Here is a 25,241-nt window from a genome sequence, read left to right on the forward strand (position 1 = left end):
TAATCCTGGCTGCTTCACTTCTGAACTAGCTCCCTGCTATGGCCTGGGAAAGCAGTAGAAGATGGCCCAAGTCCTTGGGCCCCTGCACCCACATGGGAGACCCGGAAGAAGCTCCTGGCTCCTGGCTTCAGATAAGCTCAGCAGCTCCAGCCATTGCGGGTATTTGGGTAATGAACCAGTGGATGGAAGACCTTTCTCTCTGTCTCTCCCACTGTCTGTAAGTCTACCTCTCAAATAAATAAATAAATAAAGTCTTTCTTTCTTTTTTTTTCTTTTTTAAAAAAGAGTATCTTCCTCATCGGGTGTGGATCAAAGGAATCAGTAGAAGTTGAGCATCCCTAATGCAAAAAAAAAAAAAAAATCAAAAATGGAAAGCCTCTTAAGCCCAGACGTGACCCCACACATGGAAAATTCCATACCTGATCTCATGTGATGGGTCCCCATCAAAGCACAGATGCACTAAAGACACTGCATAAAAGCACCCTCAGCCTATGTGTATGAGACGTACATGAAATATAAATGAATTTCATGTTTAGACGTGGGTCCCATCCCCAAGATGTCTCATTATACAGAGAAATATTCCAAAATCCAAAATAATGTGAAAATACTTCTGATCTCAAGCACTTTGGATAAGGGACACCCATCCCCTGTATGTCAATCACTTAGAACACCCGGCACAGAATAGGTGTTATGTAGGTGTTAGCTGTAATTATCATTTAGAAGGCACAATAGGATTTGGCAGTGGTGAGAATATGAGAGAGAGGCAAAAGCTGGGAACACAGAGGAAGGATTGGCCACATACACAGTGGGATTTGGGAGATGCACAGTTAATGGGCAAAAATCAAGATAGCTTCGCCAGAAAGAGCTGAGATGCAGAATTAAGGAGCCAGGACCTAAAGGCCAACGTTAAAAGCCAAAGCAGATCAGAACTTCTGGGTGGGGCAAACATTTATATGATAGGCCAGGTAGTGTTTTAAGCTCTCTGTGTATGTTAACTTATTTAGTACAGCAAGCCAAAGACATAGGTATGTTATCACTCCCATCTTTTAAATGAAGGAACAGAAGAACAGAGAGGTTAAGTGACTTATCCAAAGCACACAGGTAGCAGGTGACAGAGCCCATCTTTGAACCCAGGCCGGCAGCCCCCACAGTCCATGATCCTAATTAACATGCAAGACCACAAACCTGAGCCCATGAATCCCACCCTGCCCTCAGCCCCAAACTCTCGCTGAAAAATACCAGAAGGTCTTGCTCATAAATAGGAGAAAATCTATTCCAGCCCAGAAGCTGGGGGAGGGAGCCAAGGATATGCCAGAAGCTCCTGAGATGGCTTTCAGTATGGAGACACAGTGAGACTTGGTTCTCCTCCACCCGCCCCCGATGTAAGTCGAGTGGAGTGGCAAAGCAGGGAACTGACCAAACAGCAGGCAAACGAGAGCCCCAGCAGGTGCTTGTGCAGTCCCTGGCAGAAGCAGACCCTTGGATGATGGAGAGCCACCCCCTCCCAAAGCCCTCAGGAGAAGCGAGCAGCTGTCAGATCCGCTTGCAGATCCCAGTGGATAGCAGGAGGGTGCTAATTCCAGCAGGGGGCGCTGTAGCAGCTGGTTCCTAGGCAGGTCCCAGTCAATTCAGAACTTGGTAACACCAAGATAAAGAAAGGAGACCTCTGCAAACTTTGAAAGTGCCCAGCTTCTAACTTGATTTTCCCCTCTGCCTCCCCACAAAGAAGGCTGATTTGATTGAATTTGCATTAGTCCCTCTCCCCTCATTTTACAGAGGGGGAAAACGTGCACTGACGGTCTCCACCCTCAAATGCAGAACAAGCTGGCAGCTCAGAGAGTGAACCCTGACCCAGTGTGTTTGCAACACATCTCAGGGGTCATCCCTGAATTATTTGGCAACATCTACATGGAGGAGATTTCAGATTTCTCTGGAAAAACTGGACCCTCGTCCTTGGAAGAGCCGACACTTTTCACATGGAGCTGAGAACCGGCTGCCCTTTCAGACAGGGATGCACAGGCCAGCTGGCCCCTTCTGTCGTCACACAGTTGACTCGTGTGCTTACCTGCCCGGCTCCTGCTTTGAAGTCAGGCATCCTCTTGACCGGATGCTATGCTTTCTTTCAAAGTCAGGTGGGCACAAAACATTAAGGCAGCAGCCAGACACAAGAAAGGATCTCCTGCAAAATCCTATTTACAAAGGGTTCAAATGCAGCCAGGGCTGAGCCAGGCTAAAGACAGGAGCCCGGAACTCCATCCACGTCTCCTATGTGGGTGGCAGAGGTCCAAGTACCTGGGCCATCTTCTGCCACCTTCCCAGGCTCACTAGCAGAGAGCTGGATCGGAAATGGAGTAGCTGGGACTCCAACCATTGCTCGGTTATAGGATTAAAGTGTCACAATCAGTGGCTTAAACCACTGTGTCACAATGCCAGCCCCAACCAGTTGTCTTTTAAAATATATTATTTATATTTATATTTATAATTACCTTGATGGGTGGGGTGGGACTTGGGAGGATTAGAAGGAGTCTCAAAAGGGCTTCTGGGGCTCTGGTTACAAAAGAACTTCACCTTATCAGAAGCCAACAAGCCGGACACATTTCATGCACAAAACAACTTTCGAGCACCATGTGGTCAGTGCAGACTAAAGCCAACCCTTTTGATTCCAAACTCTGAGTTCCTACAAGAGGGGCTCTGATTGGTCCAGCTTGGGAGAGATGACCACACGCATCCGGACCAAATCATGGTGAGGATATTGGGTCACAGAGCTTTGGGGTGTGTCTGGAAGAGAAGGCCTGTGAGAAAAGGGTTTCTGCCTTCAGTTAGCTCTGTCCACAGACTTGGGGGCCAGGCTGCCAATGGTTTGAATCCTGGCTCTACCATTCACTAGGCATGTAACCTTGCACAATTCTCCTAGTCTCTGAGTACCTCGGTTTCCTCATCTATGAAATGGGAATGCCAACCTACCCCACAGGATACAATGGAGAAGAAAGAGTTACGACATGCACACAACTCAGAGCAGAAGTACATCGATGAATGATGGCTCTCGGATGCTAATACACGCTTCTTTTAAAAAAGAATATCTAGAAGCCCTAGAATCCCAAGCCAGTGGAGGTGGGGAGTCCTCAGGAATTCAAAAAGCAGAGATAGAAGGAAGACTGACAACGGGTCCCTTACAAACCCCAGGGCCCCGCCCATCCCTCCAGGCTGCCTTGGTCCAGGTCTCCTGCCTTTTGATTTCCACCTTTCTCCCAAGGTCTGCAGGCTTCAGAAGCTGTGGACCTCTGAGAAATGGCCTTTATCAGCCTGAGAGCCTGGCCCTGCCCCTCCCCTCAGCCAGGAGAAGCCAAAATCATGCGTAAGACAGGATGCCTCGGCTGCTTTGAAGCCCCAGCACCTCTCCTCTTAGCACAGGACAAGCAGTGGGCTCCCGTTCTCTGGATGCCATGTAGCATCTCGGATTTGCTTCTTCCTCCTCCGCACGCAGCCCCGTGTCTTTGTGACAGAGAGGGACAAAGGGCTGTTTAGAAGCAACTCACCGTGACCTTTCCAGGCTGGTTCTGCATTGCGGAAGCCATCACTGGTCCGTGGTAAATGGGGCAGAGGATTTAAGTGGAAATCACTTGACAGAAGAACTGCATTTCAGCACATTAAGACATCATTTAATCAGGGCCTCTCCCAAATCAGCTCGGGGGACGGGGGGGGGGGGGGGGGAGTCAGATGGATGCATGCCATGCAACAAAAAAAAATTAAAAAGAAGAAGAAAAGGAAAAAAAAGCTGAGCCCCTTTTAATGGTTTTCATTATTTCTTTTTATTTGATTTGATAGGCAGGGCAACAGAAACAGAGACAGAGATCTTCCATCTGCGGGTTCACTCTTCAAATGCCCACAACAGCCGGGGTTGGGTCAGGTCAAAGGCAGAAGCCCAAAAATTCTAATCAACTCTCTCATAGGAGTGGCAGGGGCTCAAGTACTTGAGCCATCACCTATTGCCTCCCAGGGTGGGCAGTGGCAGGAAGCTGGATTGGAAGCAGAGTGGGGACTCAAATCCAGGCACTCTGATACATGGCACCAAGTTCCTGCCCCAAGGATGGACTTTTGAAACTAATATTCTAAGACTTTGAAAGGACCACTGGTGATTATATATAATATACTATGTGTCAGGCATGGCATGAAGCCCTTGACATAAAATAACTCATTTAAAACTCAATTGGACATATGTTGTTTTGATCTGCCCAACATCCAGGCTTCCTTTTTTGATAGCAGTATTCAATTCTCTTTTGAAAAGTCATCCCACTCCCACTGTGTTTATTCTTGGAGGGAACACTTTAAAAGCCCAACCAAGGGTTGATGAGGTAACTCAAGCTTGGCCAAATAATCTCTCTCCTTTTGAAATTTGGATTTAGGGCCAAAGTGACACAAGAACCAAAATCAGATAGAGTTGGCTGGTTGAAAGGGTTTTCTTTCAAATCTGAAGTGTGACATATCCCTTCCTATGAATTCCTTTCTAATTTAGCAGAGATGTTTTCTGTTGCATGCAAAGAAAAAAATGCAGAAGAGCCAACAATGTGGTAGAAAGCCCTGTCGACCACAGATACCCCTCTCCGGCATCCCTGGCAATTGAGCTCTGCTCTCCTGGGATGGGGAATTCATACCGTGACACAGAAACCCACTGGTCAGTTCAGGTGGCTCTTCCTTAGCCTACACAATGGTCCTCAGTCCTAATGCCATCCTTTGGAGCTACATCAAATACACCTCTTGGATATGTGACAATAGCACACGTTCCGGCTGGTCAGGTCAACCCTCAGAGCTCCTCCAGCTCCCTTTGAAGGCATCTTTTTGGCATTTGCTCTCACACCTGTCTTGGTTACAGAGCACTTCTGTTGTGAATGCAAAAGCTACAGACTGCAGTGTTACATAAACAGGATGCAACTGCAGCAGAAGTGCACTTTCAGATTTTGATGGAGGGGAGAGGAGAGAGGCAGAGAGAGAGAGAGACTGCCTGCATCATTTAGACTGAATTGTTCCTGGACACTAGTTATCCTTGAGAGATGCAGGTGGTCTTTTGGTCCAGGTAATGGTGATGCCAAGACAGATGCTCCAACTCCGTCACTTCACTCCTGTGAGGATCTAAACAGACCTGGAGCATCCTTATCAGAAATTAACCATGGTACCGCCATTTAATCTCATGGAAGACGGAACAGCCCCAACTTGCAGTAGAGCACTGCTGACATTCACGCCGCTGTATCTGCATGAAGGAGACTGGACAAGGCCATGCTGGAGAGGGTGAGCCCTCTTCCTGAAGATATAGACGGTCCCATGGCCACTCGTGCTGAGGCCCGCAAAGGATGGGGCCTCGGCCTGGCTGAGCTAGGACTTCCTAACTCTCTAGGGCCAGAGAGGAATTGAAGGCAAGGCTTAATAGGAAGTATAATTTCATTAGACCCCTGAAAAGTTTTATTTTTTGGGGGTTGGGAGGGTCTAAGCTGGCTCCCAATTGATGGAGGACCTGCAAAGTACTCGCATCCAGAAGGGACCCTGAGTGACACATAGCTACAGCTGAGCCTTCAGTCCAGTTTAGTCCTCACTGAACTAAGTGGGAGACCAGATCTGCAGTGGAGGTGAAGTGGCACCACAAATAAGCAAGAGGGGAGAAACCAGCTACAGATGGCTTGAGATCTGCAGGCAGCAGTGTGGAATAAGACAGTGGGCAGAGGAATGGAGACAGACAGAGAGAAAGAGAGAGAGAGAGAGGTCTTTCATCCACTGATTCAGTCCCCAAATGACTGCAACAACCAGGGCTGGGCCGGACTGAAACCAGGAGCCCACAGCTCCATCCAGGTCTCCCACAAGGGTAGCAGGAACCCGAGTGCCTGGGCCATCTCCCACTGCTTTCCCAGGGATACTAACAGGAAGTAGGACCAGCCAAGACTGGAGCAGCCAAGATTCAAACCAGCATTCCGATATGGTTATGGTTGCTGGCATCCCAAGCGACAGTTTAACCAGCTGCCCCACAGCACCAGTCCTAATAATGTAAAAATTCTAAGCATGCAAACTGATGAGTTTTGAAAAATGTGTACACCTGTTTGGGCACCATCCCAATCAAGATACAGAACTTTTCCATCACCCCAGGCACTGTCACATTTATTAAATGCACAGCATTCTATTATATTCTATTATACTCTATTATACTATATATTAGCCTATAAATTCTTAATAAGGAGTCACCTGAGTCATTTCCAAAACTTTGTTACTATAAATACCAACGCAATGACTCTCATGGAGCTAAATATATGCACATATTCTTAAATAATTCCTTAGCCAGAATTCTAAGAATTGTCATTCTTAGGTCATTCATCGGATTAGGTTTTGGAAATTTTTAGAACACGCATTATTTCTAAAATCATAAAATATTGAAGAAAGTGTCTCCAGACAAACCAGCTTTGGTACTTTTGTGCTGCCTGGCACCGGGCCCCTGTTCAATACATTCAGCTCTCATTAGGAGCGCTTAGTCCTTGGCAGGTCAGAGGCCAGCTACAACCCTTCCTGAGCCGGCGAGACTCCTCTGGGTATTAATAATTATTTAAAAACCAATTATTGAATGTCTTCTTCGTGCCGGACTCTATTCTAAGTGTGGGTCATGTCATCTCTCATTGAACACTCAGAAAAAAAACCATGATTTAGGAATTCTTTTCCTTCAATTGAAAGATAGAGAACTAAAGGTCACAGAACTTATTTTCCCAAGGTCACCGGAGCAATAAAAGACAGCACTGGTTTCTGGTTCCGAGTTCTTTTCTCAGCAGCACATCACAGAATTTGAGGTTTTTTGCAGAGCAATGGGAATGGAGACAGTAACTACCTCATAAGGACATGCTCCTCCCCCCACCCCCCACCCCCCGGGAGGGTACAGAGAACTCACAGTACTTTCATGGTTAGGGAGCCAGGTGGAGCGATGAAAATGCTCCCAGCTACCTGGATGGAGGGCTTGTTGTATGCTACACCAAAGTCCAGATAAAGCCTTTGTAACCCCTTTGCTGTTACCCTGTTTGCCCTTTCTTTGTTTATTAATTCTTTTTTTTTTTTTTTTTTTTTTTGACAGGCAGAGTGGACAGTGAGAGAGAGAGACAGAGAGAAAGGTCTTCCTTTGCCGTTGGTTCACCCTCCAATGGCCACCACAGCCGGTGCGCTGCGGCCGGCACACCGTGCTGATCCAATGGCAGGAGCCAGGTGCTTCTCCTGGTCTCCCATGGGGTGCAGGGCCCAAGGACTTGGGCCATCCTCCACTGCCCTCCGGGCCATAGCAGAGAGCTGGACTGGAAGCGGGGCAGCCAGGACAGAATCCGGCACCCCGACCGGGACTAGAACCCGGTGTGCTGGCGCCAGGAGGATTAGCCTAGTGAGCTGCGGTGCTGGCCTGTTTACTAACTCTTTTTCATTATCAATCGTTTTTTAAATTATCACTATAACCTATGTGACAGGTGCTAATATCCCATTTCATAGACGAAGAAACCAAGGCACAAAGAAGCAGAATGGTACTGCAAAGTTTTCTTACTGAGTATTAGTGCAAATTCAGGCCCCAAATTCAGATATTTCTGATTTCAGAGTCTGTATTTTTCAGTTAATTAATTTTTTTATTTATTTGACAGGTATAGTTATAGACAATGAGAGAGAGACAGACAGAAAGGTCTTCCTTCTGTTGATTCACTTCCCAAATGGTTGCTACGGCCAGTGCTGCGCCAATCCGAAGCCAGGAGCCAGGTGCTTTTCCTGGTCTCCCATGCAGGTGCAGGGGCCCAAGCACCTGGGCCATCCTCCACTGCCCTCCCGGGCCACAGCAGAGAGCTGGACTGGAAGAGGAGCAACCGGGACTAGAACCCGGCACCCATATGGAATGCTGGCGCCGCAGGCAGAGGATTAACCAAGTGAGCCACGGCGCTGGCCCCAAGTTAATTAATTATTTTTAATTTATTTGAGAGTCAGAGAGACAGACAGAATTTCCATCTACTGGTTTACTCTCCAAATGCCTACAGTTGCTGGGGCTGGCCAGAACAAAGCTGCAAATTGAAATGCAATAGAGGCTAGCGCCGTGGCTCACTTGGCTAATCCTCTGCCTGTGGTGCTGGCACCCCGGGTTCTAGTCCTGGTTGGGGCACCAGATTCTGTCCCGGTTGCTCCTCTTCCAATCCAGCTCTCTGCTGTGGCCCGGGAAGGCAGTGGAGGATGGCCCAAGTGCTTGGGCCCTGCACCCGTATGGGAGACCTGGAGGAAGCACCTGGATCCTGGCTTCGGATCAGCGCAGCATGCTGGCTGTAGCAGCCATTTGGGGAATAAACTAATGGAAGGAAGACCTTTCTCTCTCTCTCTCTCTCTCTCTCTCTCTCTAACTCTGCCTGTCAAAAAAAAAAAAAAAAGAAAGAAAGAAAAGAAATGCAATAGAAGTCTCCCACATGGGTGGCAGGGACTCAAGTACTTGAGTCATTACCTGCTGCCTCCCAGGGTGCACATTAGCTGGAATCTGGAATCAAGAGTGGAGCTGAGTCCCTGCTAATGAGCCTGGGAAAGCAGCAGAGGTTGGCCCCAGTCCTTGGGCAGCTGTACCCATGTGGGAGACTCAGAAGAAGCTTCTGGCCCTTTATCGGCTCAGCTCTGGTCACTGCAGCCATTTGAGGAGAGAACCAGCAGAAGGAGGGGAAGATTTCTCTCCCCCTCCCTAAAAAAAGGGGGGGGGAGGGTGGAGCTGAGACTCAAACCCAGGCATCCCAATATGGGATGCAGGCATCCATCCCAAGTGGTGTCTTATCTGCTATGCCGAATGCCCATCCCAGAACTCTTACTGTTAACTGTCACTGGTCTATGAATAAATTTCCACATTGCTCATTTGTAGCTAGAGGTGGCTAAGTCAGCTGGGGTCCCAGAGCAGGGAATAAACGTGAAGTGCATTTTTCTACTGAGGCCCTCTGTGACCTGATGTGCAGAAGTCTAACCTGCCCCCTGGGGTAGCAGGATATACAGTAAAGCAGGCATAGATTCTTCCTGTACAATGAGGCAATGATGGCTATCTTCCCACTACTTAAATATGGACTTGGCCACGAGACGAGCTTTGTCCAGGAGGGCATTAGCAAACATGATGCCCAGGTTTAAGAAGAACGTACACATTAAAGGATGCTCTCTGGCTCTTCTTGGAGCACTGATGCCACTGTATAAGCAAGTGGGAGGTAGCTAGCTGCATGAATGATGAGGTCATGGGGAGGAGAACCACGACTCTCAGGCCGACTACCTGCCCACTGCCAGTTAGGTGGACAGGGCCATCCTAGACGATCCAGGTACATGTGCCAACTTACTAGATACCCATAATCACAGACCAGACCCGCTTAAACTCTGGGCCTAAGGCAAATATATCACTTGAATCACCTAGTCCAAGCCCTCAGACACATCCCCTCTCTTTCTTGTTTTGGGATCTCTTGGGGAGCTGTGTTTGTGGTCAATATTCTGGGTGCTGGGGAACCTATAACGTCCACATGTCTATCTTACAGCAGTTGCATGGATATGGTTCATCGAAGAGGTCCAAGACACAGAAGAATTCAGAGTTTCTAACCCAGTGAGGCTAAGAGCCAAGAGAATGTTTGTAGATGACAAGACATATTGTCCATGAACTCCATCAGGTTCTGAGGTCCTCCTAAGGCGAGTGTCCAGATATTTCATCTGTTCCCATTAGCACTGAATGGTAGGGTCAGTAGCTAGGTTCAGTGTGACTACGCCAGGCTTCTACAGTCCCTTCATTATGTACAGAAAGAATGATGTCAACTGCACAAAGCTCTACTGATATCCAGAATATGCCTTCCCTGACTGGGCTTGTGCTAGCAGACTAGAGGATGAAGCCTGCACATCCTTTTTTTTTTTTGGATGGAGACTGTGCGTTTCTGCTCCATGAGCTCGCTGCATACCAAGGTCACACAGACAGGAAGAGATGGTACCCCTTCATAACTGCATGACTATCAGGGGCAGCCAAAAGACAGCCTGGCCAGGTGGGCAAGCAGGTGTGTCCAGGTCTTTAATCATGCCTCCAACCACGGGCAGAGAAAGGTCAATGAACTCAGTCAAGGCAGTTCAGGAGTCTGGACCAATTCATCATCCTTGATGCCAACCGACCTTCTTGGAACTGTAGCCAGAGATAGAATCATGTCAGATAAGCTGCCAAACTCTAGGCATGCTGACTTCGGGGAGTATGTCCTGCTCACCCAGGCCCAAAGCAATGAATGACTGCACTCTTCCATCCACACAGAGAGGGTCTCTTGCCACTTATGGAGCCTGCAGACTCCTAGGAAGGACTGCCAGGTGGTAGGAGAGATGCTGTTCACGTTTCAGACTTACCTGGTCTGTCCTTGCTGCCTACACACATGTGGTCATTGTTGCCAATCATTAATCATATATATATATATATATATATACATACATATATATCTTTCACTGTGTACCAGACACTGTCTTAAGTGTTTTTATAGATATCTATGGGTGTGGCACTCCTAACAATGACATAAGGTAGGGATCATTCTTTACCCATTTTTCCCACTGAGGAAGCTATGGCACAAAGAGATTTAAGTAATTTTCCCAAGGTTACATAGACTTGAGCCTAAAAAGCCTGACTCTATAGTCTGAGTCTACCTAGTTCACAACACTGTTTTTCTACTTTTTCTCTGAAGGACCTCCTCTTCTCCATTTTCCAACCATGGGATGGACACACACACCTTATCTCCAAGGACAGGCACAGGCATCAGCCAGGATTCTCCAGAGAAACAGAATCAATAGTGGATCTGGGCCGGCGCTGCGGCTCACTAGGCTAATCCTCCACCTTGCAGCGCCGGCACACCAGGTTCTAGTCCCAGTCGAGGCGCCGGATTCTGTCCCGGTTGCCCCTTTTCCAGGCCAGCTCTCTGCTATGGCCCGGGAGTGTAGTGGAGGATGGCCCAAGTGCCTGGGCCCTGCACCCCATGGGAGACCAGGAGAAGCACCTGGCTCCTGATATCGGATCAGCACAGTGCGCCGGCCACAGCGCACTGGCCGCAGCGGCCATTGGAGGGTGAACCAATGGCAAAGGAAGACCTTTCTCTCTGTCTCTCTCTCTCACTGTCCGCTCTGCCTGTCAAAAAAAAAAAAAAAAAAAAAAAAAAAAAAAAAAAAAACAGTGTATCTGTAGGCAGTTCCCATCTTACGAGGTTTGAATTGCAACCTTTTAACTTTACATTAGAGTGGAAGCAATAGGCATTCAGCACAAAACATATGCAACATTTTGAAATTTTATCTTTTCCCAGGCTCATTATCTGTGGCAAGAAACTCTCCTAACAAACTGGGCGACAGCAGTGACGTACAGCTCCCAGTCAGCCACACAGAAAGGAAGTCAAACAACCAAACTCTACAAGGTAGAAGTGCTAAGCTGTGGTATTTGGTAGCTTAGGTATGTTAAACACATTGTCAAGTTAACGATGCTTTTAATTTATACTGGGTGTATCAGGAAGCAGCTCCATCCTAAGCTGTGAAGAACCTGCATATAGATTTATTACTTGAACTGGCTCATACTGTTATAGAAGCTGAGAAGTTCCACAGCCTTCTGGCTGCAAGCTAGACAATGAAGGAAGCCAATGATATAAGTCCATCTCAGGTCCAAAGATGAGTTCAAAGGCCTGGGAGCCAGGGGAGTAATTTCTACTCCAAACACCAGTTTCTGAGAACTGGGAGCAGTGATGTCCAAGGGCAAAAAAAAAATATGGCTGTCGAATTCACCCTTCCTCTCTGCCTTTTTGCTCATTTTGGTTCTCAACAGATGATGCCACTTACAATGGCGAGGGCAAGCTTCTCTACTCAGCTCACTGATGAAAATGCTAATCTCTTCTAGAAACACCCTTCCAGACACACCTTGTCGCTCCCCCTTTTCGTGGAGGAACGACACAGGACCCTGCGCTGTTCTTTTGTCTGCTCGGCCCTCCCCGGGTTTGCTGCTGGTTCTTCCCGGGTTGGCTACCGTTCCTTCCACCTCCGTGGAAGGGCGGTTCCCCCTAGCCACTTTCCCCACTTCCACAGGGGAGCGGCACACCACCGGCCGGCTCTCTCGGGGGCTGCACAGGTGTTCCTTCAGGTAGATGTTCCCCTTAGATGTTCCTCGTGCATGTTGTCTCTCTCCTCCTTTATAGTCCTCTTCCACCAATCCCAACTTGGCTGCCCACACGCCGAATACGCTGCTCTCCTCCAATCAGGAGCAGGATCAGCTCCTGGAGGTCATCACTCAAGTTGGCAAGAGGCAGCTGCGTAGAAGCTGTTTTCTCCTCTCCCAGCGCCATATTGTGGGAGAGCAGATGCATAGAATAAGTCTTAATTCCAGTAACTTAGTCTAGTCCGAGTTGCTCCCCACAACACCTAGAGATAATGTTTTACTAGCTATCTGGGCATCCCTTAGCCCAGTCAAGTTGACACATAAAATTAACTACCGCAAGTCCACACTCTCTTAACCTGGCACCCACACACACTCCTTAAACCACACTTAATCACCAAATAAAGAATAACAAGGTCATAATTCCACCTGACATGAGATCACCAGATGCCTTACAACTGAAAATGCATTAATCCTTTCCCAGGAATGGTGAGAAAAGTCTTGAGTGATGACTACTCTTCCCTTAGTGCCCCATAATTTAAATACTAAGATGTAAAATTAACAATATATACTTCTAATAGAAAGCCAATATGCCTTAGGTTACATGATAGTCATGTGGGAGAAAAAACAAAAATATTTGCTTAGTATATGAATTTGTACACACAAATGTATTTACAACAAATAAGGAAGGAAAGTCATGACAATTGTAGTCATTGTTTCTGTAAATGGTCACATGATAATAGTAGAAAAGAACCCAGGGTCACACTATTTTTGCTGGGAAGTGAGTTCCTTGATCAAACACAGCACTACACAGAATCCCATGATGGTGGATAATGCATGCTACAAGTCCACGCATGGTAGCCTTGGCAAAAGTATTTAACATGTGCAGAGAAGACAAATCTGTACCCAGAGTGTCTACTCAACTAAGGATCAAATGCTGCCTCTCCATGTTGGAAGAAATCCAATGTAAACAACCTACTGCCAGGTGGCTGGAGATCAGCCCAGGAACAGAGCCATATCAGGGGCTCAGTGCTGGTCTCTGCTGCTGGCAGATGGGACACTCAGCATTGGCTATAGCTAGACTGACCTTGGTGAATAGAAGTCCATATTGCTGAGCCCACATCTAACCTCCATTGCTGGCACCATGGACACTTTATGCATGAGCCCTGTGGCTGTTGCCGAGATGGCTGGGAAAAGAGACTGATTGGTATACGCAGAATGGGTCATCATATCCCCTTGATTCTTACATTTTTCCTCTGCTAAAGTCACCCCTTAGTGAGCATTCACATGGAACAAAACTATCTTGACTTTTTTTTTTTAATTCAGAGAGATCTATCCACATATCTCATTCCCCAGATTAATGTCATCAGCCCCCAATCATATTACTTCCAAGACCTTCCAAAACTTTCCAAACAATTAACTACAGCTCATAACTTGGTATAGAGTCACATGTATGGCCATTGCTGCTTCTTTTTCTTTTTCTTTTAGAAAAAGACAGTAAGACTGAGAGAAAAAGACAGTGAGAGAGAGAGAAAGAAACAGAGAGAAAGGTCTTCCTTCCACTGGTTCACACCCCAGATGGCCGCTACGGCCGGCGCACTGTGCCGACCCAAAGCCAGGAACCAGGTGCTTCCTCCTGGTCTCCCATATGGGTGCAGGGCCCAAAGACTTGGGCCATCCTGCACTGCCCTCCTGGGCCACAGCAGAGATCTGGACTGGAAGAGGAGCAACTGGGACAGAATCCGGCACCCCAACTGGGACTAGAACCTGGGGTGCTGGCGCCGCAGGCGGAGGATTAGCCAAGTGAGCTGTGGCACCAGCCACCATTGCTGCTTCTAAGAAAAGTGCACAAGGTTCACTACCCAAGTTTTGTCAACTAAGAAGATTTTCCTTCACCACTAACCATTAGGGTTGTCTCAGACAGGAAGGCTATAGGGCTACAGTTGTCCACATTTGGGTGATGCCTGTATATCATACAGAACCATCTATAAACCAGACCCAAGTCTTCTCTTCCTCTGTGAACTGATCATGAGGTACTCCTTATGAGGTCATAGGTGCAGCTAGGAGAGAGATGATAACATAGCAAGAGTGGAGTCCATGCAGGCTAGTTATTCATGTAACTAGCTTGGGCTCTCAGGGCCTGTATTAGACTGATCATGCATATACCACTTCCATACAATGATGGAGCATGTTGTGCACACACACAGTTTCGTGGCTTCGTGGTTCGGATAACACCAGTTCATCATGGGCAGCTCAGGTCACATGACAACTTGGTGTCCATGATTAAGTGTCCAGTTTCTACTAAGGGCCAGCAGCAGGCCATGAGCTGCCCTGTTAAAAGGGGGAGTAATCTGGAATGGGTGCTGTGGTGCAGTGGGTTAAGCCGCTTGGGATGCCTGCATTCCACATGGAAGTGCCAACAGCATCCCTACCACCCACTTCAAGCACCACTAGATCTCATGGGTTGTGTGGCCCGGGTGCCAGACCAGCGCACACAGCAACCTGGGCCTGCTGCAAAGTCTTCTCTTGCTCTGGACCCACTCAAAACCAGCAGCTTTTTAGATCATGGATAAATGAGACAGTTACAAACCCAAATGAGAAATATGTTGCCTCAGAAAGCCGGCTGAACTCATCAGGCATTGTGTCTCTTTTTGTGGGAGGGCCTAGAGGTAATAAATGTGTCCTTTATCTTAGGATATTTCAACATGTCCCCACACCACTGACCCCCAGAAATCCCACAGAGGTACGAGTGATCTGAATTTCAGGTAGATTGATTTCCCATACTCTGATCAGTGAGTCTAGTGTAGTTAATACTTCTTGGTCACTAGGACCAATTGGTGTAATTTTATCAATCTAACAGATACTGTGCTATCTTGTGGAAGGAAAAGGTGACCAAGGCTCCTATAAACTAAATTACGACATTAATCTGGATAACTGACAGACCCCTGAAGTGGGACAGTCAAGATGTTCTGCTGGTCTTGCTGGCTGAAAGCAACTTTTTCTGGTGGGCTGAATGAGTAGAATGGGGGACAAAACCATTTGCTGTATCAATAGCTAAAACAAGGAACCAGAGGATGTGTTAATCGGCTCAAGCAATTACATTTGGTACAGCTGACTCACCACTTAGCTAAGCTTATAAAAATCCACCGTCATTCTCCAAGATCCATGTCTTCCAGACAAGCTAAACGGGAGAGGGGAATGGGAATGTGGTCGGAATCACTCTCTCTGCCTCTGTCAAGTCCTTGATGGCGGACTAAGCTGTGCAGTTGTCCAGGGATGCAGTATTGCTCTGGGTTTACCATTTCTCCTAGATACAGGCAGTTCTAATGGCTTCCATTTGGCCTTTCTCATCATAATACCCCTCACACAGGTCAGGGAACCTGTGAGTTCCACCAACTGTTAAGGATGTCTATTCCAATCATCCATTCTGAAACTGGAGAAGTAACTGCAGGAGGGGCTTGGGGCCCTTCTAGACTCACTGTGAGACAGACTTGAGCCAAACCTTCATTGGTCTCCTGACCTCCATAAGCCCCTATTCTGACTGGAGGGCCACAGTGACATTTAGGGTCTCCTGCAATTAGCATCAATTCAGAGCTAGTGCCCTGTAGTCCTCAGAAGGTCAGATCATTTCTTTTTCTCTGGTGCAGCTCCCCTAGTAAGAGGCCAAAGGTCCCTTTGAGGAAGGCTGGGAAAATAAATAATAATATAAATGTTCAGTAATCTACCAGGGCCTTTTTCTAGAATACTCAGCCCCCCCCTCCCCCTTCATTCAAAGGGTTCTGGGTCTGTAAACTGGCTCAAGTCTGGGAATTAATTGATGGGTTGTGATTTTTTTGTTTGTTTTTATAATTCAAGTTGAGCTTTTGTTCACTTGACCTATAACTTCTCTGCTTATAACAGACCAGCTGAGAATGTATTAGGCTTCCTAGCTTTTTCACTGTAAGGAACACCCTGGAAGCATTAGCCAGAGTATTCTGTCCGTTATGGCGACTACGCTCACCGTGCCTTTAGTGGTTGAGTGCGTCCACATGGCGCTGCCACCCTGGGATCTAATTACTCCCTTTGTATTTAGATTTCCCAGTTAAGTGGCTGTGGTTCCCACTGTGAGGTCTGGGCTACAGAGAAGAGTGATCACAGAGCTTTTCAAGGACATTGGGCATCCTTATCTCTCAAAGTATTGGTGAAAGGGATATTTTCTGGACCTTCCCAGCATATGGGAATGGGTTTTAAATGACAAATACACTCTAGCATGCCAATCTCCCTAACCTTTTGAATACTTTCCTCTACATTCAACCAGAGGAGGTGGGCATTTTCAACTTGCTCATGGCAGGCCGTCTTTTGATCTGTATTTTAGCCAACCAACCATTCCTTTAGAGCCTTTTATAATTCCCCAAGTGAAAATAGTAAAGCCATAATCTCTGCTTAGTGAACCCATGTCAATAAATTCAGCCTAATCCAGCTTTATATTCCTTCCATCATTATTCCACCTCCTTCCTATCCATTTCTACACATGTTCTGCTTGGATAAATTAGAAAACTCGAGCACTAAAGTTCTTTTGGAGTGCATGCACCTCTTCATGGGACACATTTTGTACCCCATCTTTAGGGGCCTGCTGGGACTTGAGTCCAGTTAAAGAAGCAAGGGAGGTATTGAGTGTGGACCCAAGGGGAATCAGCATTGTTTTGTGTGGCAGCTGCTTCAAGCAAGGGCATGTCTGTTTCCCCTGGGCAATGCAGAGTTAATCCACTCATATGGGGTGAAAAGGCCCCCAACCCGACCGTGGGTGGAGATGCCACCATTGCTGGAGGTAGGGAGGCCAATTTCTTTAGTTCTAGGGTGACCCCTTCCATTGACAAAGAAGGTCCATCTGAACTCAGAAGCTTAAGGTCCCCAGACCCATCAGGGTCTCCATCAGGGGATGAAGGATCCCATTCTTACAGAATCCTATTCTTTCCTTTTTTTTTTTTTTTTTTGAAAAGATTGATTTTATTTATTTGAAAGAGTTACAGAGAGAGAAGGTAGAGCCAGAGAGAGAGGCCCTCCATCCATCGGTTCACTCCCCAAATGACCGCAATGGCTGGAGCTGCACCAATCCAAAACCAGGAGCCAGGAGCTTCTTCCAGGTCTCCCACATGGGTGCAGGGGCCCAAGGACTTGGGCCATCTTCCACTGCTTTCCCAGGTCATAGCAGAGAGCTGGATCAGAAGTGGAGCAGCCAGGACTTGACTGGCAACCATATGGGATGCTGGCGCTGCAGGCTGGGGCTTTAACATGCTGTGCCACAGGGCCTGCCCCCAGGCTCTTATTCTTTCCCAATCAACACCTTGTGATGCTGGGAATTCAACTTGCACTGTAACTCAGCCCCTGGCAGGATGAGTCTGTGCATCTGGTTTTTCAGAACGCTCAGCTCTGCCACTACATGCTATAGGGCTCTCCTTCAGGGCACACCTAGAAGCTCTCAGACCATAGATGCAGCCCTTGAGTTGGGAGTTCGAATCCTGAACCTCATCCATTCTTTTCACCATTTGGTACAGTAACATTAGGAGTGACCAGCATCATTATTTAAATTCCTTATTTTTTTTTTCAAAACATCATATACAGCATCACTTAGTCCCCTGCTTCTTGTAAGTGATTGAGTACGAGCACCCAACACAGATATGTTGTGTATCTCTTTACTCCTAGAACAAGTCATCAGTATGTTTGAAACCAATCAGAGGAGAGCCAGTTCCAGAAACCCCAGAACCAATCCAGAAACTCATCCATACAATGCTGTTCCACAGGGCTGGAGCAGGATCCAGCCTTGTGTGGGTAACCCTGCCATGTCAGCATCCCATATGAGCACTGGCTCAAGTCCCAGCTGCTCCATCTCTGATCCAGATCTCTGCTAATGTGCCTGGGGATTAGGACAATGGAAGATGGTCCAAGCGCTTGGCCCTGCCACTCATGTGGAAGACCTGAATAGAGTTCTGGGCTCCTGTTACACCTGGTCCAGCACTGGCTGCTGCAGCCACCTGGGGAGTGAACCAGTGGATGGATGATATCTCTCTCTCTCTCTCTCTCTCTCTCTCTCTCTCTCTCTCTGTCCCTCCACATATCTCTGGAATTCTGCCTTTCAAATAAATAATAAATTAATATTTTTTAAAAATAAAATTCTGTTCTGCTAGGACCACTATCAGTACCAAAAGTTTTTGTCTTAGTTCATTTAGGCTGTTTTAACAAAATACCAGAACTGGGTGAATTTTACATAATGGATATTTATTTCTCATGGTTCTAGACGCTGAAAAGTCCAAGATCAAGGCACTGGTAGAGTCAGCGTCCAGCAAGCATCCACATCCTCACGGACAGTGTCGTCTCGTAACCTCACATGGTGGAAAGGGTGAGACAGGGCTCAGGGATCCCTCTGTCTCCTCTGTCATGATCTGATGTCCTCCCAAGGGTCTCACCTTGGGGTTAGAGTTCAACACATGAATTTGGAGGAAGCAAAACATTCAGAGCATAAGAGCAACCACCAGGCCTGACCAACTAGCTTTACCCACCCTTCAGGCTACACATGACACATGGCCCAATGAAAATCGAGCTCTTGCCGGCGCCGCGGCTCACTAGGCTAATCCTCCACCTTGCGGCGCCGGCACACCGGGTTCTAGTCCCGGTTGGGGCGCCGGATTCTGTCCCGGTTGCCCCTCTTTCAGGCCAGCTCTCTGCTGTGGCCAGGGAGTGCAGTGGAGGATGGCCCAAGTGCTTGGGCCCTGCACCCCATGGGAGACCAGGAGAAGTACCCTGGCTCCTGCCATTGGATCAGCGTGGTGCGCCGGCCGCAGCACGCCGGCCACGGCAGCCATTGGAGGGTGAACCGACGGCAAAGGAAGACCTTTCTCTCTGTCTCTCTCTCTCACTGTCCACTCTGCCTGTCAAAAAAAAAAAAAAAAAAAAAAAAAGAAACTCGAGCTCTTATCATGAAGTTGCACAGCTGGCAAGGTGTAAGACTAAAGGTGGGTGGCCATCACACTCCCATAGGGGAAAACCATTCCTGAAACTGAAAGCCATACAAGACAGAGAGAGAGAGAGATTGATTCCTGGAAACCTTATTTAACCACCTGATTCACTGTGCCTGAAGCAGGGCCATCCTTGGGCTCTTCAACATCAGACACAAAAACATTCCTCTTTTCATTTAAACCAGTTTGAACCGAGTTTCTGTCTCTGGCAACAGAAACATTCAACAGATACATATTTAGGATACAGAAAATGACATCCCCCTGGCTGCAGCTCGGGTGTCAGGTCTCAGTCTGTGTGAACATTCAAACCTGCAGATGGAGTCAAGCAGTCCTCCCAGACTTCCCTGCCTGTCTTCCCGGGGATGAGAGAGGGAATCGCACTAAGAGATTCTCAAAGTGGGATCTGAGAGGACACAATTGGTCCCCAACTTTGTCTTTGCAACCAGAGACCTGCAAGGGCTTTGGCTGTTCCGTGTTTCTTGGAGTTCTTAGCTCCAAGTACCACATTTTCCATACAGCACAAGCTGTAAGCGTGTTCCTGTTGCTATGGCAACAGCCGAGCCTCCTGATTGGTAGCAAACCAGTTGATGACCACTGAATAAATTCAATGACAGAAGGTAGTTACTACTGACTTTGGACAAGCTGAGGTCAGCTGTTCAGTGTGGAACAGGACCGGTCACAGAGACAAAGTTATGCGCGAAATTCCAGGAAGCACTAGGGGCGATGGCTGCTTGTGGAGTACGCTGAGTGCTGTTTGTACTGGGCAGTGGGCGAGGGCATGACGGCAAATCTTATCAGTCAGGACAGTTTCAGCTGCCCGTAAAAGAATACCTCCAAACAATGAGGTTTTACCAAGAAGAGCTTCTTACAAGCATCCTCCCTAGTCAGTCTGGGGGCAAGAAGACCCAGAGGTGGCTCAGCAGCTCATCAGGGGCATCAATGACCCAGGTTCCTTCAGCTCTTCCATTCTGCCATGTTTAGGATATCACTAGCGTCTTCATCACTGACATAGAAAAGCCGTTGCCACCCCACCCAAGAATACCCGAGAGATCCTCTCCTATCAGAAAGGAAAATCCTGTCCAGAAGCCCTGCCCAGTCTTTCTCTCAGGTACCACTGAGCAGAACAGAGTCCCATACTCATTCACCAGCTACAGGAGACACTGGGACAGCAAGCAGCAGGCGTGTCCGGCCTCTAGCTTGGAGGAAAGGAGGAGACAGGCAAGGCTAGGGCTGTGCATGAGTGTTGGGTGGGCAATCAACAATGTACCCCAACTTGAAATCAATTTGCACCAAAACTTCTGCCACATTTTCCCACCACCCATCCTGTCACTCACTTAGTATTTTCTTCAAATAACTTTTTCTTTTGTTTAACTTTGCATAGGTAGGAAACTTTATATGCCAGCATAAATGCAAAACTCCTACTGCATGTTTTTCCAATGCATACTGAAATAAGCTGTTAATTATTAAAACAAAAATCATTTGCCCATTTTATCTTTACACATCTGCTGTCCCACCAACAGTAGGTCATACTTTGGGGTGCACAGTACCAGGATAAACTCATTTCCTCCTAATTCGTGGGTACTCAGCAAACCAGCTCGACACCACACCGCTGAGTGCCCACAAAACTGCCTTTTTACATTAGCATTAAACCACTGCCCATCACTCTAGGCCCACATTGTAAAGAAGACATTTAAGTAAAACTGTAATAAGAGAATTAGCTGGTTTCCTATGCAGCTGCACTCCCCCCTCAAAATATTTTATATTATTTTTTCCACTAAAAGGAAAGCTGTCTCAGAGGCTGTAGGGACCATCACGCCTTGGAACGAGAGCATCTCCAGTGATTTGTCTGGGTGTGCTCATTCACATTTACCGAAAGGATGCAAGGACCGTGGACAGAGACGGATGACCAATGATCATTACTTACATCAGAGGCTGGGCCCTTGTCAGCACCAGGGCAGGAGAATGTGACAAACTCATGGCACCGCTTGTGCACTACAAAGCAGCAAACTGCAAGAGAAAAAAAGGGAGGGAGGAAGGTGGAAAGGAGGGAGAGAGAGAGAAAGGGAAGAACAGATCATTAAACCTGGACTTCATCAGGAGTAAAGGCTTTATTCCAAAATAAACAGTAACTTCAGCTTCTGCTCCTCATCTTTCGTTGGAGTCAACGTCTTGAGTACAGTGATGTTCCATCTCACACAGGTGGTAAACTTCTAAAGTTAGCTAGGGTTCAAAAGATCACATATGCTCCAATTAGGCTCCCTTGAAGATTGCGCAAACGCCTGGTTTTCTATTAGTTTGAGAACAAAATGCCATTTCTTAGGTCAGGCACCAGATGAAGTAGTAGGCTTGTGTTTAGGTTTGCAATGCACAAAAAAAAATGTACTTTAAATACTAGAGTCACATGTAGAGAGAGAGGTTCAAGATAATAAAGGGCATGGCAGACACATGGCCCCATCTCACCAGGAGCAAAGCTAAGTAAGGGGAAATTAGGCTGTAATGTTCACATGGTGACCTTGGGAGCTTGCAACCAAATATATAGACAAAGTGTCTTCAAAAATTTCATGGAAAGTGCATGGCATGAAAAACTGTGCACTTGGGGCCGGCGCAGTGGCACAGTAGGTTAATCCTCCGCCTGTGGTGCAGCAACCCATAAAGGCGCCAGTTCTAGTCCTGGCTGCTCCTCTTCCAATCCAGCTCTCTGCTGTGGCCGGAGAAAGCAGCAAAAGATGGACCAAGTGCTTGAACCCCTGCACCCACATGGGAGACCCGGAAGAAGGTCCTGGCTCCTGGCTTCGGATTGGCACAGCTCTGGCTGTTGCAGCCATTTGGGGAGTGAACCAGCGGACAGAAGGCCTTTCTCTCTGTCTCTCCTTCTCAGTGTTTGTTGCTCTACCTCTCAAATAAATAAATAAAAAGTCTTTAAAAAAAGATAAAGAAAAAGAAATACTGTGCATGTATCAAAAACCTTACCAAAAATAAGTTTACCATTTTGTTCCATTTTCCAGAAATTTTTCCAAGTACCCTCATATACATATATGTGAATTTGCAACAGTTAAATGCATCTATGCTATGACTATACTATTTGGAGATTATATCAGCTGGGGACAGAAGCAGTCAGAGAATGCATACAATACAAAACAGACTTTCGGGGTTCACATCTTCGTTTACAGTTTTGTTGTTCTAATCTATTTTTACAACCTCTAGACCATGGATTTTTGGAAGATGGCACATGCTGTAAAGACCAGCTCAGAACCTTCCTAAAATACGTGATCAGTAAACAAAAATAGATTAGGAAACCTTACGGCTACCTCTGGTGATAGGATGTAGGCAATAATCGCCAACAGCTGCTAACATCACGGAATGATACCACCTGCCTACCAACCAGGCTCTCACACTTTCCACCCATGAAGCACTCCCGCCCAACAGCCAGATCCGAGCTGGATTAAGCACCTCAGTGCAACCATAATTTTACAGAAAGTGTAAATCATAGAGGAATATATACAAATGGCACCACATGGAGGCAATTAGCAACCCCCTACTGCCCCTGCCTCCAACACACACACACACACACACACACACACACACCCAGAATGTGGAAAACTACATGTCAACCATCTTGGTTTCTTCAACAAATAAACTGTAAGAGGGGACAGAAATGGAGGGAGAAAACATATATTCAAAGAGACAATCAGAGAAAAAGATATATACTCATTGATTTTCTGATGATAGTAGGGAATGGTTTGTATTGGTATTAGGGAATTAAAATATTTTGGTGAATAAGGGTGTTGTAGTTATGTTTTGTTATAGAATCATTATCTTTGAGGGTACACCTTGAAATCTTCATGGATAAAATCATTCAATTAAAAATAATTCAATATGCCAGGGATGGTTATAGATGAAAAAAATTAGTCATGATAGGTCATTATTAAACTTGAGTAGTGCACATATAAGGATTTACTATACCACTCTGTCCACTTTTATATATGTTTGAAGTCTCCACAATATTAAGTTTTAAATCAGAGGCAGAAAGAGACAGAGAGAACCCAAGGTATAAGAAGTAGGGGTAGAGGAGGGTTAACAACTGAAATGTGCTGGGTCTTATTCCTTAAGCAGTTATAGATGCTGAAAACTGCATCTAGGACACTTGGAGTTCAAATGTATGCTTTCATAATTAAGGACAAAGTACTATATATAACTTTCAAACCACTGCAAGGAAAACCTAGACAAAGAAAACTTAATCCAATTATACTTCAAAAAGCCTTCCTCATGCCCTAAGCTTATATAAATATTACTCTTTTTTATTTTTATATAGTATCAGTCCCACTATTCTTTGAAAGTTTTATTTATTTATATATATTTGAAAGGCAGAATGACAGAAAGAGAGAGAATCAGAGAGAGAGAGAGAGACAGAGTTTCCATCCTCTACTTCAATCCTCAAACGCCCACAACAGCCAAGGCTGGGTCAGGTTGAAGTCTGGAGCTCAGAACCCCATCCAGGTCTCCCACATGGGTCCCAGGGACCCCAGTCCTTCAGTCACCATCTGCTGCCTCCCAGGGTTCCATCAGCAAAGCTGGATTTGAGACAGAGGCCAGACTCAATCCCAGGCACTCCAGGATGGATATGGGCTCCCCAAGTGCAGGCCTTACCTGCTCGCCATAACGCCCACCCCACCACTTCCACCTTAAATTCTCTAATCCATCTGTCAATTCTTAGCCTTTGATGTGAAATGGGAATCCAATTTGCCATTTTTTCCCAAATAGGTAACCAATTGTCCCAGCATCTTTTATTGAATAATTCATCCCTTCCCCACTGATTTCAAATGCCAACTTTATTATGTGTTCAAGAATTATATACACTGGGGTCTGTCTCTGGGCCTTCTGTTCTGTTCCACTGATCTGTCTTGCAGTGTGGCAATAGGGGTTTTAATTATAGTAGCTTTATAATATGCTGCATCCTGGCAACACAAGTCGCCCCTCATTATCCTTATTTTCAACATTTTCTGAGCCATCACCGTATGTTTGCTCTTCCAAGTGGTCTTTAAAATCAATCCATGAAGATTTTTTTAAATGCCAATGGAATTTCTATCAGAATTGTCTTAGTCTACCTTTGCCCTCCAAAAAAAAAAAAAAAAATTATTGGGAGTTTAATCAAAATGATCTTAAATTTAGAAATGAAATTCAAGATCATCGACATTTTAACAACAATGGGTCTTATCACCAGGAATTGATTTTGCCTTTGTTAAAAATCTTATTTTTATGTCTCCCAATACAGTCATTTTCTTCATATAGGTTCTACACATTTCTTATTTAACCACATCTGAGGGATTCTTTTTTATATGCTACTGTGTACTTGGCATTTTTTCCACTTTGTTTTCCAACTAGTCATTGTTTACAAATAAGAAAGCAGTCGATCTTCTGTATATTTGTTTTGTAAGCATTTTTAAACTCAAAAGAATTTCGCTAGTTTTCAGTTGCTTCCATTGAATTTCACAGATAGGGAACCACATTAGCCCAAAAATAACAATATTTTTCTTTTCCTTTGTCTTGCCAACATACCTGTCTGTCCCTCTGATCATATTCCCACACCCAGAACTTCCCTTACCATGTGAGATAAAAGGGACGATGCTACATCCCTGGCTGCTCCTGAGCTGTCGCTGGCTTCCTCTCGCCCTCACTCTCCGCATTTCCACCACACAGAAAAGTTTTCCAACTTTTCTCAAACTAACCTTTGGGATTTATTCCCCCAAATTTTCCACCGCAGTCTTAATGTTTTAATCTATGCCGTTCCTCATTCTATCCTCGTATTGTTCAGGGTCTCTCTTTGATTTCTTCCAGAGATTTGTCTTTGTTGTCTCTATTATTCTATTATTTTAAAGAAGTTGGTCATAGATAATATTTATCCACTCTTATGGGCTCTATTCTACTTGATTAATTGCTATTTTTACTTTTTTTTGGTCTCACGTATGTGCATTGTATATGGGTCAGGAGTCAGATGACCATATGTGGTCACCCATTATTTTATAACTTGGACTCATTATTTGATCACTCTCTCCTTCAGTTTCCTCTAGGAAAAGTGGCAGTGATGACGATGTTTCCATCACGGGGGTCTT

General features: G+C 46.2%; 1 protein-coding gene across 3 annotated transcripts in view; it reads right to left on the minus strand.

Annotated features, from left to right (window-relative positions):
• The window catches only part of PRKCB (protein kinase C beta), a 362,350-nt gene that overhangs the window by 195,507 nt on the left and 141,602 nt on the right, over nt 1–25,241 (minus strand). For 2 of the 3 annotated variants that reach the window (NM_001101725.1, NM_001101723.1), the window contains 1 exon segment: nt 21,056–21,138. In NM_001101725.1, the coding sequence (NP_001095195.1) occupies nt 21,056–21,138 (83 nt within the window). 3 annotated transcript variants of the gene reach the window in all.

The sequence above is a fragment of the Oryctolagus cuniculus genome, chromosome 19 (assembly GCF_964237555.1).
Source record: "Oryctolagus cuniculus chromosome 19, mOryCun1.1, whole genome shotgun sequence".
Classification (NCBI taxonomy): domain Eukaryota; kingdom Metazoa; phylum Chordata; class Mammalia; order Lagomorpha; family Leporidae; genus Oryctolagus; species Oryctolagus cuniculus.